This window comes from Cryptotermes secundus, unplaced genomic scaffold (assembly GCF_002891405.2).
Source record: "Cryptotermes secundus unplaced genomic scaffold, Csec_1.0 scaffold156, whole genome shotgun sequence".
NCBI lineage: Eukaryota > Metazoa > Arthropoda > Insecta > Blattodea > Kalotermitidae > Cryptotermes > Cryptotermes secundus.
The window spans coordinates 118,768-134,765 of record NW_019727089.1 but is presented as its reverse complement, the minus strand read 5'-3'; the positions used below and the strand labels follow the sequence as shown (position 1 = coordinate 134,765).

Genomic DNA, 15,998 nt, shown 5'->3' with positions numbered 1-15,998 from the left:
AAACAGATAGAAAGGAATGTCACTGAAGTTGTATTAATGATTTTGTAGACAACTGCATAGAGTAGTTTGTGAGAAATGCACATTCTGCAAATATAATTAAGTAATGCTCTTCTAGAACTGTTAGTGCCAAGGAAATAAATCACTAAATAAAATGAAATGCTAAAAATAATATTATATAATTCTTTGCACTGATCAATTCATGTTTTAATAATTTCCTTTCTGTAACTAAAAATAGTCAGAACTCTCACAGATTAACGGTCAAAGACTCGTGAAACAACGATTCTATTAACAGAACTCTGTTGTACCACTTTGATATGATTGATAAAAACCTCCAGAAATAAGCAATATGGTCTGTTCTTGGTAGTTCGGTGATTAACAGGGATATTGGTTCCAAGCCTATAAAGCTAGAATATTTAAAAGATTGGTTTAATCAGCCCTGAATCAAATAGAACATTTTTTTAAATTTATTATACTAATATATACCATTAATAAAAAATATCCACTTAGCAACATATTATGTTCTAGTTATTTCAATGATTAAGAGGGATATTATTTCCAAGAACATAAAGCTAGGATACTGAAGCAAACAAAACATATTTTTAAATTTATTATACCAATACATACAATAGCCACTTGATTGTTTTACCAAAGAACAAGCCTTGTGGCACAGAAATGTATTCAGAATTGTTTACTAATATCTAAAACAAAATTAGAACAGTGCGATCAATATTACTCCTGCTGGAAAACTTAATCCAAATGCTTGCCAATATCTTAAAGCATAAAAAATTGCTGTGGAATGAAATCACATTAAATACTCACAAGCAAATCTCCAGTTTCAATCACAGCTATCGTCAGATAATATTATGTATATAAAACACACACAAAAATATAAAAATTTACTGTATTTTAAGCAAAGCTATTACAAGGTCCTACACACTTCTACTCCCATATTAGCTCAGCATTCTTAAAAAGTAATTCCAAAGCATGGGGAAATTCATGAGATATCATGATTATCTGACAGATTTAGAATGTTTTGAAGCTCTGGGGACAGCATTACTCTATTTTTAAGCATAAAATGAAATAACTTTATACTGTATAATGCACATTACATGTTACTGTCTTGATGGAAATATTGTGTTTCTACCCATATAAATTTGTGGTAGGCCATGTTCTTCAGGTTTAAAAGTTGTGTATACACAGGCTGTCCCAGAAGGAAAGGTCAATATTCTGGGAGGTCACAGTATCGGTCATTCTAACCAAAAAGCGTATATGTACATGTCCTATTCTGAACGGTTTCCAAGATAGAGCTATTTTGTAGTACAGATCCAAACAGTTTATAATGCTTAGAATGTCCAGTACTATGACATATCAGAATGTTGACCTTTCCTAATGGAACATCCTGTATGTGTGTATGTATGTATTTGTATATACGACAGTAAGTAAATGAGTAAGTTACAAATGGATAGAGAACTTAAACAAATAAGAGTACTGATTTGAAAAATGCTTTTATTTCTTAACATAATCTCCCTATATACTGAGGCACTTGTCCCATCATTTCTGGTTGTGAGTCCCAAGGGACTTGGACCCGAGTAAGACTGCTCTGGCAAGAGCCAGCAGCATATACAAAAGACAGACCCGTCCTCTCGTCAGAGAAGGTGGCCCACAGAAACAAGACCGTAACTGTCTAATAATTAATATCTGGTCATGAGCCCCAACCAAGACTTACTGACTGACTGACTGACCGTCAGTCGCAATTGGACTTTGACTTTGACTTGTTAGACCAGAGAGTTACTAGTATGAGTTGAAGTCTAGCAGTATGAGTTGTTGATTGAATGGAATCAAGACAGTTGAAGCCAGGAAGTGACTACAGCAGAAGTAATTGTGATATTGCAGTTGGCAGTTATTGTGAAAATGTGAACTGTGTAAGTGTAAGAGCGAGTGTACAATAAATTCCCTAAGATCCAGACTAGCGTGAAGTTATTTGTCATGTCACGTGACAATATCTTGACTTCACTGATTTCATAAATAGCATGTTTAACACCAAAATTACTGAATGGTATTCAGTTTTTAAAATTGTATAAATAAACCTAATACATATGCACTGTTATGAATATTATGTCCTTCAAACATAAGTATCAGTGGAATGTAATAAAAATGTTAAGTAAATGTAAACCCCATTATGATGGGAATATGAATTCAGCACTTCAGAAATAGCAGTGCCCTTGTCAGCGTATTTACTTCATTCTGAAGTGATTATCAGGTATTTCACATCATTAGAACTCTGAAAATAATACCTGAACTGAACTATCTGGCATAAGAGCCTATATACTACTTTCTGCTAGTTTAATTTGCTAGTATGTGATACTTTAGTCTTCTCTGTTAAAGACAAATTATATTTTTACTGATATTCATTTGAAGGATTCTAAAATAAGTAAGGAAGTAAATAAATAAATGTTAGCTTTATCAAACCTTCTGTTTCTGCCTCTTGAGTTGTCCTGGTCTTCTTTGTTACTTTCTTTCTTTCTGCAATGTAAAAAATAACACTAAGTGAAAGTCATTCCTAATATACTTTCTGCAACATAATTGATCTTCATTAGTACAATACATAATTCTAATTTTTAGTTATAGCCTTAGCTGTAAACAGTGTTCATTTTTTGCTCCATACACATTACTTTGTGCCACCATATATATTTAATGAATAAGGGAATACTTCATAAAGTGCAGGTCTTTTCAGTGCTATGAAATTTCCTCTTAGGGCCAGAAAATATCAGAACATTGAACTCCAATGGCCAAAGCATAATTAAGTTCAAACCTGTGATATTAAGAACTATCCCAGAAAAGGGTCAATCACAGGATATGGATGTACAACGTTCTAACTTTGCATATTTCATAATGCTCTGTTAACTGCAGAGGTCAAATAGTGTGTAATGGAAAATGACTGTACCATAGAGAATGCTTAATTCCAAGGGATGTGCAAACTGTCATTGCATTTTAAAATATTATTCAAGAATCTTGCTGGAGAGTTAGAAAGTCATAAAAGAGCCTCTAAGAGCAGCCAACCTCTGGGCTAAGATTCAAAGTTTATAGATTTAAAACAGAAAAAAAAAGTGCTAAGAGGTATGCCATAATCAATAATATGGATGTTGTCAAGAGATAACAAACTAGTGTTCAGTGCTTTAGAGATGTTTTATATTGTTTTGTAACTGTATTATGTCTTTGATATGGAGGGGTCATATTTTGGCCCGATATCCCATGATGTGTAATATGTAATTTTAAAATGTCACGGCACTCAGTTTTATAATTTTCTTAAACAAATTTTTGGCGATGTCAAATTTTGTATTGTAGATTTATATTTGAAAAGAAAAGTATTTACTGATGTTTTTAAATTTTTAATGACAGCAACATCTCCTTTTACACTGCAGAGATGATGTCAAAAGGATCAGTCTTTTCACTGTGCTACTATATAAGTGGAAGCATGAAATATAAATTCATTTGAAACAAAATTTCATGCCATGTGATGAGCATATAATTTTCAAACCATGTTACAAATCACCTCACAATTGAAATTTATACAAATTAATAATCTCAGGTACATTCTCTGCTCATCACATGGGTCCACAATAAATTACTGTACTTCAGAGAATTTTACAGATGTTAAAACTCATCTCAAATGCCTATACAATATGCTTTGTGTTTGTGTTACTTTGGAGCAATTTTACTTCAGAATTCACACAAATGTAACTTCCGAACAGTTTATTCCTAATGCTCTAGTCCCCCCCCCCCAAATTATACCCTACTATAAAACCAATTTTATAAACTCAAACTTCTATACTGTCAAAAGTTCCATCATTAATTCTACCCATCATATGATCATTACTGTTTTCCTGCCATTAATAATACAATATAATATATATATCATAATAAAAAATCTTCAACGGCTGAGAAACCAAAATTACTTTCTGTCTACACCAAAAGTCTTTGATCAAGCACCATTTTACTAAACTCTGATCTCCCTCTGTTGTTTGCACTCAGTTCAGCCACTTTAGATATTAGACAGACACAAAACAACTTTTTATATGCCATACAACACTTATTCCATGAAGTGGGGCAATTTTGAAACAGTTTCCAAATCAGGCCAACATACATCAACCAGGACATACAATAACTAGGATGGTTCAAAGACTGCTGAAAAGAAAGGGATATCTTTCATAAGATACATATACAGACATACAAACATACCAGATTGAAGGAGTTATGTTTGTGCATCTGCGTTTGTTTATCATGATTTAAATTTAATATATAGGTTGTACAACGAAATGTGTGCCATTTTACTGTGACATCGCTCATTAACTGAAAGGCATAACAATAAGAACTAAACATATTTGAGTATCTTATATGACCACAATTTCAGCAATCACCACCTTGAAAACCTCAAAACTTATAACATACTTACTGGGTGAGGAGGTTCCAATTAAGAGATTAACTAAAAATTAAACCTCTTGTTCAGAATCCTGTCACTAACACACTGAGAAATGCTGTGCATTTTCATTGAAGTTTGTATACATATCTACTTTTAACAAGCTAAGCATAGCATAACAATTCTGCCACATTCACTCCTGCATGTTTAATTATCTGAAACACCATAAAATTGGGGGTAACTAATTTTCCTTTCCAGCAGCCAAAACCTTGTTAAGTTCTAACAAGAGTTTCATTAAAGGCGAGGCTTGCTCTTAGAACAAACAACCTGTACATTCAGGAGAACTGGACTGGCTGGCAGAAGAAATGGCCAAGAAAGCAAATGCTCTCCTAAAGGAACTACAGGCTCAGCTTTAGCTTAGTCTGCTAAGACAGTGATTAAGCTCTTCTGACCTTGCTGGCAAATGACAGAGGTTCGCTGAAGTTTCCCCATTGTTGCTATTCCAGAGAAGAAACTTCCCTCTGCATCAGAGGGACCACTTATGTAGTCTCCTGCTCTTACAGAACTCCTCCTGCATCAGATGGTTCACTTGCTGCAATGGGAATGACTTGATCTCTTAGGAGCTATGATAGGTGGTCCATAGAGGCGAAGACTGAAAGAGGCCTCTAGATGGAAGTTGGTAATCTGACCATCAGGAAGAACAGGAAAGCCTGGAACAGGATGCAAGGGTCCTCTCAGGAGCCAAGGTCCGGCCAAGACCAGTGGTGTGTGCTCTGCTATCCCTGGAGCACATAGCAGGGGTGACTGAAGTCTCCCTGATGTCAGTGAAGGGATGGGGGATTCTCTTTCTGCATTCTGCTCTTCTACTGCAGTGAAGAGGCAGTAAAAATCTCTGAGGCTCACTGGGTGAGAGACTGAAAGGGATCTTTTGCGGGGGTGAGTAATCTGTACAGACTAGCAGAGGAAACAGGCTGGTGGGAGGATTCCCCTCTTAGGGGCTGTGATTTGCTTATGAGTCTAGCTGGAATCAGGTGAGCTGTCTGCTGCACAAAGACAGAGGGTGGCTGCAGGATCCCTGCCATCAGTGCTCTGGGAGTTCGCTATCTGGCCCTGCTCTGAAGGGCTCTTTTGCTTATGTGGAGAGACAGTCAGATTCTCATGTGGGATCTGATGAGGGGTCCATTAAGGGCGAGCCCTACGTCTCTTGAGAGGAGTGAGTAACCTGACTACTACGAAGGAGAATTGGTCTAGCAAAGAAATGGGCCTGTGTCCTTGGCTGGAACTTTGATGTGATACAGCCGTGATCAGCATTGGGACCTCTGATACCCCACTGATAAAAGAGAGTGCATAATCCTAGATGTCCCACCATCAGTAATCCAAGGTAAGATTTTTCACTGGTAAGGGAGGGTCCACCTGTTGGTCACTCAGGTGCTCAGAAGAAGCAGCCATCTTCTCTCAGGTCTCTGATGAGTGGGCCATGAGAGTAGGACCGAAACAGGTCCCTTGATAGGAGTGAGCAGCACATCCATCAAGAAGCAGAAGCAGCCTGATCAGTAGACGCTGGCCAGGAAAAGAAAACCTCTTGAAAAGAAACTGGGGCTCATCTGGTGAATGGCAAAGGGCTGCTCAGATACCCCACTGCAAGCAGTCCAATAGGCCATTATGTTAATGGCTGACTTAAGTTGGGCACAGATATGTGACTTCTGAATCCACATGGACAAAAGATCTCAATCAGCACAGTTTTTGTTCTTAAAGAGCTCAAACAACACTAAGGGCATACAAGGTTCCAGTATTGATCTCGGTGCTTTGGGTGACTGGAAGTTGCCTCCCCTTTGCGCAAATTTCAATACTGAATATTCAACAGTAAGTTATATCCAAGATACATGTAAAAATGCAAGTAGGTCTTCATGTAATGTGTCCATTACGTTGCCTGATTTAACTATGAGTGGACTATACTGACAGTTTAGCAAGCCTCCTCCCCCCCTCCAAAATATAATTTCATGAAAACCTGTTCAATGGTTTTTGAGTTCCTTCTAGAATGCAGGCAGGAGGAGGAATTTTAAAATGCCCTCCACATGAATGCAAATGTGGCCAAAGATTTGCAGATGTAATATATCTGTGATCACAAAGTGGTGTTAAATCATTGTTGAGAGTCCTTTTGTTAAAATTTTGGAATTTGATTCATTTAATTCAAAAAGTTAACAAATATTTTAAATGTTGAATATAATAAGACTGCACAGTAATTTCTTAAACCAATACCATATTTCTGTATTAAAGTATACTTCCAAAACGACCAACTGTGACTCATGACAAATACTAAAAATATAATAAAAAAAGAAATCTAATTATGAATTGTTACTGTCGCATGTAACATCCTCTGGAAACTGTGTTAGAGAAAGTGTTGAGAATAAATAGAGAGGTCCACGAAAATAATGTGTGTGGTACTAGTAACTGCCACAGCTCACACACTAGGTTGGAATGCGGTGCCTAGAATCAGCCCCTACTGACTGCCATATTCTTCTCTCTAAACCATTTTCTCCTTCAGCTCTCAATTCAGAATATACACCAATCTCCAATCGCCTACCCCTCAACCCCCAACACAAACCCTTGTGGCTACTGACAGCTTCATATTTCTTTCCAAGGACTGGTCTCACTAAATGAAATGGTATGGTCTGTATGTTTTTTCTGCAATGTGCCTGTCATGAGATGAGTACAATGAATTATCTTTAACATTTTAATATGTAAGGTATATTTCTTCTGCTTCTTTTGAAATCAGCCACTATAAAATAGTGCATTTATCTATATAAAGTGCTGCTACAAAGCTAGCCATTTGTATAAATAGGATATATAATATAAAAAATCAAAATAAACAAAACAGGCTAAAAACATGTGTAACAGTCTGGCTGAGAGCACGATTCTGTAGAAATTATTACAATGAACGCAGCCCTTAGAGAGTTAAAAATGTCAAGAAATTTCCTGTAGTTTTTCTGAGGACTTCTAGAGAACATGGAATTGTAGCATTAACTCTTATGGAAGTTACCAATCATTTTTTGTGCTTTAAATTTACTGCTACTTTTAAAGAGATGTGTGTTCCTTTTCTTCAAAAGTGACAATTCCAAACTAATTCGTTTGAATTTAAAGAACATCTCTTAGTGTTTGCTCATTATTTAACAGAGATAATACAACAATTCTTCTTAGTAATAAGAGACGTCATAAATGCAATTTCTTTAAAAGCACATAGATCTTAAAAAACTAAAACATAATTTCAAATTATGAGCAAAATCTCATCTCACACCCATATGTCCATAAAGCTGTCCCTCCAACACCAACCTTGAGCACCAACTCCCATCATATTCCTCATACACTAACTCATATGAATCATTCTCTTGTGCTTCCTACCAATACATTATATTGTTTCTTCATATTTTCCAGCTATATAATTCCTTCCTCAGACTGGTTATTCAAAATATGTTAAGTCCATTAGGTGTAGACAATAGTGCCTTGGCACAAAGCTTCTCAGTGGACACGAGCATAGGAACTAAATTTCAATAAGAGTTAATATAATCATGACAGAAACACATATATTTTTCAACTATTTACATAGCACAGTAAGCTTTATACTAGCTGCATGACATTCACAAAAATGTAACATCTACAAGAAATACTATCACATCTGTCTAATTCATATTAATATTCATGTGTTAGTCCACATACAAGTACAAAGAGTGACATAACAGTACTGTTTACATTAAATTCACTTCTGCAATAAGTGAAGTAAAATGATAGCACTTATACTGCCAGAACTCTAAATTGAATGTCCAATATCTATAGGTCTGCCAAATTAAATTAAAATAAAAAGTCTCTTTCCAAGCTCAGTTATGACGTGACTTCAGCTATAACTTACTAGAATGGTGCCAACAATATTTCTCCCTTAACTAAATTTATATTTCTCGCTAGTAGAATACACCCCTTTGTTAATTTACAGATAAAATAAGTCTTGAGTTTTTATTATAAATATAAGATTGGTGGAACTACAATTTATCTGCTTTTAGTACATTACCTTTCATGCTGTATACATCACATATTCAGGTGCAGTATCTCTTTCATGCAAATAACATTGCATAATTCAATCATCCATATTTTTTACAGAACTACCTATGCAGTTTCTTACCTCATATTTATGGTCTATAAATTCAGAAATAATGCAATCCTGTTTGCAAGGAAAGAACATTTTTCATTCTTTGTCTCAAAACTATGGAAATCTATGTATAGTGTTACTGCGTTCTTTATTTACTACTGCAGAAGTTTCTTGTAACAATTTTCTTTAACCAGTTCTTCGGCTTGTATGATTCCACCTCTCTTTTTGGCCCATGATACTAGAAAACTAAAACACCCAAATGAAGCACATGCACAAGGATAACAAAAATTATTACATCAACTCATTAGTATTAGAACACAAAATCTAAAATTATGTTATTTTCATTCAAAAGTATAAAAAATATACATGGTAATTACATGAACTGCACACTTGTACAAATATATGTAAACTATTATGATACATATAATTAACATTTTATTGAATGCAAAGTAATTAACAATGCAATTAGAAAAAATTTTAGAAAATTCAACAAATATCCTAATTTCAATGTTCAACTGTGATGTGACCAATTGGTTTGCTCAGGCCAACAATGCAAATATTCATTTGGGAGCATAACAGTTATCAATGAACATATTTGCTTTCTGAATTAACTCCCCTGACTTATTTGTTCCACAGCTCTGAGAGTTTTGAATACAGATTTTTTTTAACCACTGATCTGAATCTATTAACCTTTAAGTGCCGAAGTGCCCCGTTTGTGCCAGTCATGAGTAAGGTCGTCATGGCCAAAGTGCCCCGTTTGTGCCAGTCAGGCATTTAAACTCCGCTAGTGGAATCACGCGCACACGCCACTAGTGGAAGCACATGAACAGTCCTAACTATTTATTTTTAAATGTATTAATTACCAGACAGACTTGAGTAAAACCCTAATAGAGGAATTAAATTGATACCTAAATTAGCAACAGCAAATAAACAATACATATGAGTTATGCCAAAACTTATCCACGATCCAGTAATTTTATTGCAGATTCTGCAGATAGGTATGTTAAAAATATATTGTAAAATTCGATGTACATACCTTTTTTGTTATTACCTGCTTGATGTATATATAGGCTGAAATTATACTACAGTATTTGATTTCACTACGAATGCACAGAAAACAGATCGCACTCTGTATCTTAGCCACGATGCAGCTGTCTGCTCATTCAAATAGAAGGGGCAATAAAATTTGCAGCGCTAACGGAAGATCTTAGCACTGAAGAAGGGACCCCTCTAGCTTTCTCTTGAATAGCCATGCTTTCATTCTTCTGTCCATCAGTCAAAAGATTCGAAAATCCGAAGAGTGTAAGCAGGGCTAGCAGAAGACCAAATGATTTTATTGCTTCCATCTGTTTTATGACACCAGGGACTGCTAAAATTCGTCAAGTGTTACAAACAGAAATGAATTTATAATGCAGAATAACTCTGTGAAAAACTGGGAAACTATTTTTGCAGTACGCATCAAAATTAAAACAAAAAAATTGAAAATAGAGTATAACACTTTGTATTAAAATTTTCAAATCTTCCGTTATAATATGCAACACTATGTTCTTTGCTGATATAAACAAAGTTAATACCATCCATTTATCATAAAAATTAAGCAAGATACAGCATTTTTAAACACAACGCTTAAAAATGATTAAGCGCGTAATAGGAACGGACATTTAAACACAGAGTAGCAACGGGCATTTAAACGCGCACCAACAGCGGGCATTTAAATAAACTCCGGCCAGCTCAAGCTTACCACTATTTCGAAGTCCGGCGTTTAAAGGTTAAAATCTATTTTATGAAGTTAAGAAACTTAGTGAGTTGAAGAAGGCAGTGACTCATTTCAGAACAAAAACTTGTTGAAATAATGACAAGAAACAATACCTACTACATGATTCACACTGAGACACTGTGACTCTAATGAGAAGATGTGTGGCCAAATTGTCTTTTTATTCTTCTCCTTTGTCAGCTTTCAAAACAAACTAACTCTCTGGTAAATGTTCTTGCTTTTCTTTGCTATGTTATTAGGTTCTCTCATAAAACGTTTTCAAAGTTAAATTGTCAGAACTATTATTACAGCTATTGCAAGATATGGACATTGAACATGTTAAATATTATCTGACGAGACAATAAAAAACTAAAAGGCAGAAAGTTAAGATTAATACCTCACATGTCCAAGAACAACTGTGACGTACAAGCATTAAGGGCAAAAATTTCTTTCACCTTGGCATTTTGATATGAGCATTCAACAGCTACTTCTTGGATTACTAGTATTCTGTAAATCTTAAATATTGTGGAATATGTTCAATTTATACTTGTATTTCTGCAGTACAATCAAAAGTATCTACTATACTGACCAAATGCAATCATACAGATTTTCTAGCAACAAGAGATTTGTTAGGACAGAAATAAAAAACAATCTGATCATCAATCCATAACTGTTATGGTAACTTCAATGTAAGACTAGCAATATCAAGATCTAATGTTGTGAAGACATCGCTGGAGGACTGAATAATTAAAATGGAACCTTGCATTCAAAAAAATGGTATCATTGGATGTACAGGTTTGGAATGTCAGACAATATTACATGACTTAAAGTTGAGTACAAATGCTTATCACAACTGATTGGAATGGTTTTGTGAGCTTATGTTAGAAGTCTGTTGGCAAATTCGAATGCTAGTAGCCAAAGAAACAGTCTCAGAACTAGCACACACAGTATTAGTAATGTGATCCACTGGGACAACACACACTTCTTGAAGTGGGGTAGGAACATGTACATGAGTCCAACATCAGGTTCCACTCCTGCTGTTAAAACAAAAACAAACCTGACATTTATGATTATGTCCTTATTAACATCACATAATTCATAATGTTATGGATTATCACATACAAAATAAACAAAATACTTCCACTGTGGGTAACTTATCATTAGATGGGTTCAGAGTTACGATGGGAAGAGGTATCAGATGCCAATTTAAGCAAATGAACATATTTGTGCATGTGAATAATGGGTCAGAAAGTGTTCAATCATTTCATGCTAATATGAAAGCTAGCATTCACATTGTTATATTAAGTTGTAATAATACACAAAAATTGTCATTTAAAATAACAAACTAACCAATAACCAAACTGAACACACAATGTAGAGAATCGCTAACCATTACAGTGCTCTTCGGTAGATAAAGTTCGCATAATAACTTCAGTTATTATACAGGATCTGCCATTCTGCCATTATATTAGTGTATACAATTATAATACAAATACTTCAAAAACTATAAAGTTAGGTAAACAAATCAAACAATGGCTTAAGTTTCAAAAGAGAGTTAATGTACAAACAACCATGAAAATAACAATTACAATGCATCATTCTGTAAATTTTAAAAATAATGTCTACATTTGCAAAACCACTTATCTACTTCTATTGTCTTACCACAAGAGCATTAGTACATCTTCGTTAATCTCTGTACTACTGTTCACAAGCACCCACAGTGTGGTATGTGGTAATTTTCATTTAAGATATTGGATAAATTTGTAATACTTAGCAACATTAATAAATTAATTACATATTAGTCAATAACAGGGAAGAAATTCATCATATTCCCAATCAATTCGTACCTTGAAAATGCACTTCTCTTTGTTCTGTAAATTCCACTCTCTCAGCTGTTGAATCTTTGGTGACAACCTGTCAAATACACTTCTATTAAAATTAATACAGAAATAAAGTCTGAACATAAAATTGCAACTACACAGTCCAGTTATGGTTTTGAAATTTAACACGCAGAAGCATATTCTTGCCTACAAGACTGAATGTAATTGAAGTGGTGGTTTAATTGTAAGAAATGAATGTATAATCTGTATGATACCTTAATTAATATGATAAATGAAGAAAATATATATAAATCTTGTCTATTGATAAGAAAAACAGTTAGATCATCACATCTGTCCACTGTTTCAGAAAAATACAATCATTCAAATCACTGTATTTATGACTGATGATGACCCAGTGTAAGGGTTGAAACATATTGCGTCTGTAAAAACATAATAAAAGCAAAGGTTGATACAGTAGTATCTTCTTTGTTTTTAAATACAGAATATTGTTGTGTAGACTGCATACCATATACACTTTTATATATCTTATTTATGACATACATGATGCACACTATTAAGATTCAAATCACTGCTTGTATCTCTTCATTACAAACATACTATAGCAAACCTTCTTCATAGAAATGAAATAATCAGTGGCCCAAGCAAGCAAAAAAATAATAAATAATGTTTGCTTAACATCGCATCAACAGAGCCCAAATCCAAATTCTACTTATGTTACCTGGTCTAAACTGGTCACCTCTGTGTGAGGATTGGTAAATGAAGTGATAAAAGTAAGTTTTCATACCAGCAGAGTTACTAAATTTCAAGAAGTAAGGATTTTTATGGTAGATGCAAATTCAAAAAGACCAAAGTATTCAGGGAATAAGTGTAATAGGAGTGATGACATAACTAGATAATTCAAGATATTTCATCAAAATATAAGGGGTATAAAAGGTAAAATTAACGAGTTAATGATTTCTCTACTAAATGATGAACCTAGTATAATTTGTCTATCAGAACATCACCTAAATGTCCAGGAAATGGATGTCATGCATATTCCTAAATACAAATTTGGTTCTGGTTATTGCAGGAAGAAATTTAAAAATGGTGGTGTTTGCATATTCGTCCAAGAGGATCTAAATTTCATTCCTTTAAACCTACAAAAATATCGCAAGGAACGTGATATGAAATCACTGCTATTAAAGCACAACTAAACGAGGGAAAGATAATTGTCCTTTGTATATATAGATCCCCATTAGGTGTTTATGATTTCTTCTTAAACTGGATTGTGTACTAAATTCTCTCCTCAAATATAACTCAGAATTTATAATATGTGGGGATATAAATATCAATTACTTGGAAAATAATAACAGGAAATCAAACTATATACCTTATTAAATACCTACAACCTTATAGATACGGTTCAATTTCCCACAAGAATTACTAATAATTCAGCTACATTAACAGATAATATATTTATTGATAACAGACGAAGCTATAGCATTAAGCCATGTATTAATGGTCTATCTGATCATGATGCTCAGCTTACGTCATTTAAGAGTATTACTGTCTCCAATAATGTTTTTGGACCTATTTTTGTTAGAGATATCAATAAGAATAATATTGAGGAATTTAAAAATTTACTAAGTTGGGAACAATGGAACAACATCTTCAGGAATAATAATGTCAATGTTATGTTCAACAACTTTCACAATATGTATTTAAGATATTTTTATGCTTGCTTTCCAAAGAAAAAGTCAAGCATAATACGATTAATAACAATTAGATTACTAGAGGGATAATGATTTCATGTAAAAGAAAAAGAGAACTATTTTTGCAAAGCAGGCACTGTGATGATTTAGATCTTAAAATATACTATAATCAATACTGCAAAGTATTATCAAGAGTGATCATAGTGGCAAAGAAATCATATTATAATAAAATTATTTTCAATTCCAATAATAAAATGAAAAGTATCTGGGAAATAATAAATGAGGATAAAGGGATATCAAAAAAGGAAAAAGGTATTCATTCTATTTTTGTAGATAAGAAATTAATAAGGAATCGGAACAAAATTGCAAATGTTTTCAACAGGTACTTTTTATCTATAGCTGATTCTATTATTTCAAATAATAACATATATACAAATCTGAAGCTATCTACTCCAACTGATCACTTAGCAGATTCATTTAACGGACCTTTTACCAAGATGAAATGGCAGTACTCCTTCACTCAGGAAATCGCAAAAATTATTAAGACACTAAAGACTAAAAATTCAAGTGGATACGATGAAATCTCCAATAAAATATTAAAACTAAGCCTTCCATTTATAATTTCCCCATTTACTCATATTTGTAATGCAATACTTAACACTGGTGTCTTCCCTGATAGATTGAAATTTGCCATAGTCAGACCACTATTTTAAAAAGGGAAAACTCATGATGTATCTAACTATAGGCCTATATTCCTTGTAACTTCTTTTTCTATGATAACTGAAAAACTTAGGTATGCTAGACTTATTACACATATTGACACAAATAATTTACTGGTTCAAGAACAGTATGGTTTTAGATCACATTCTTTGACTGAGAAAGCAGCCTTTTTATTGATTGATAGCATCTTATCTGCGATGAATAACAAACTATTGGTGGGAGGCATTTTCTGTGATTTACAGAAAGCATTTGATTGTGTTAATCACAAATCATTATTGGAAAAATTAATATTCTATGGAATAGATGGAGAATTTAAATCACTCATTGAATCTTACTTGAATCAAAGAGTTGTAATAGGGAGCAGAACTGATTATAGCAACTTTTCTGATTGGGAATTAATCAGATGTGGTGTTCCTCAAGGCTCAATCCTTGGCCCGCTGTTTTCTCTGTTTTATATAAATGACATACCAAAATTAATTAATAAAAATAATAACATGGTATTATTTGCAGAGGACACCAGTATTATAGTAAGAGGCATGAAAAAATTAGACTTTGATATGAACGTTATTCACCTTTTAAAGATATTAATTCATGGTTTAATGCTAATTTGCTCACTTTTAATTTTAATAAATCTCAATATGTTGATTTTTGTTCCATGAATCATTATACGAGCAATATTACCACACAAATTACTTATGATCAGACTAATTTAACCAAAAATATGACAGATACGACATTTTTAGGCTTAATCATTGATGATACTCTCATATGGAAACAGCATATTGATTATGTTATCAATAAAATTTCCAGTGCATGTCACGCACTGAGAAATATAAAATACTTAATTCCTCCAGAAACATTAAAGTTAATTTATTTTGCCCACATTCATTCTATCTTGAACTATGGTATAATTTTTTGGGGAGGCTTTTCCTGCGCTAACAGTGTTTTTATACTGTAAAAGGGGGCTATTAGAATTATTATGAATTCTGGTCCAAGTGAGTCTTATTCCAGAACCTGGAGATAATGATGTTTCATTCTCAGTTCATATACGCACTAATTTTATTTACAATTAATAATAAACATCTTTTCAATTCCATTAATGAGATTCACAAATATAAAACTAGATCCCTAAATAATCTTTACTTACCTACTGTCAATCTATCAAAATACAGGAAAGGTGCATATGTAGCAGGCATTAAAGCCTTTAATCATCTACCTCAAGTAATAAAAATGTTGGCTTCTTATCTGTTAAACTTCAAAGCAGCACTGAGGAGATTTTTATTTTATTACTCTTTTTACCATATGAAGGAATACTATCAGCATAATTGGTCATAATATGTAGATTACAACAGAGCCAGCTCAGTAATAATCAGTAATTATTTGTAATATATTTTCAAATTATCTTTGCAGTTGTCCTATCTAAAATTATTATGGCTCA

At 33.6% G+C, this 15,998-nt stretch overlaps 1 protein-coding gene across 11 annotated transcripts in view; it reads right to left on the bottom strand.

Annotated features, from left to right (window-relative positions):
• Positions 1-15,998, bottom strand: part of LOC111864305 (titin) — a gene marked incomplete at its 5' end in the record, with an annotated part of 253,509 nt that overhangs the window by 123,677 nt on the left and 113,834 nt on the right. For all 11 annotated transcript variants that reach the window (XM_023851449.2, XM_023851450.2, XM_033751371.1 and 8 more), the window contains 2 exon segments: positions 2,470-2,523; positions 12,156-12,222. In XM_023851449.2, the coding sequence (XP_023707217.2) occupies positions 2,470-2,523; positions 12,156-12,222 (121 nt within the window).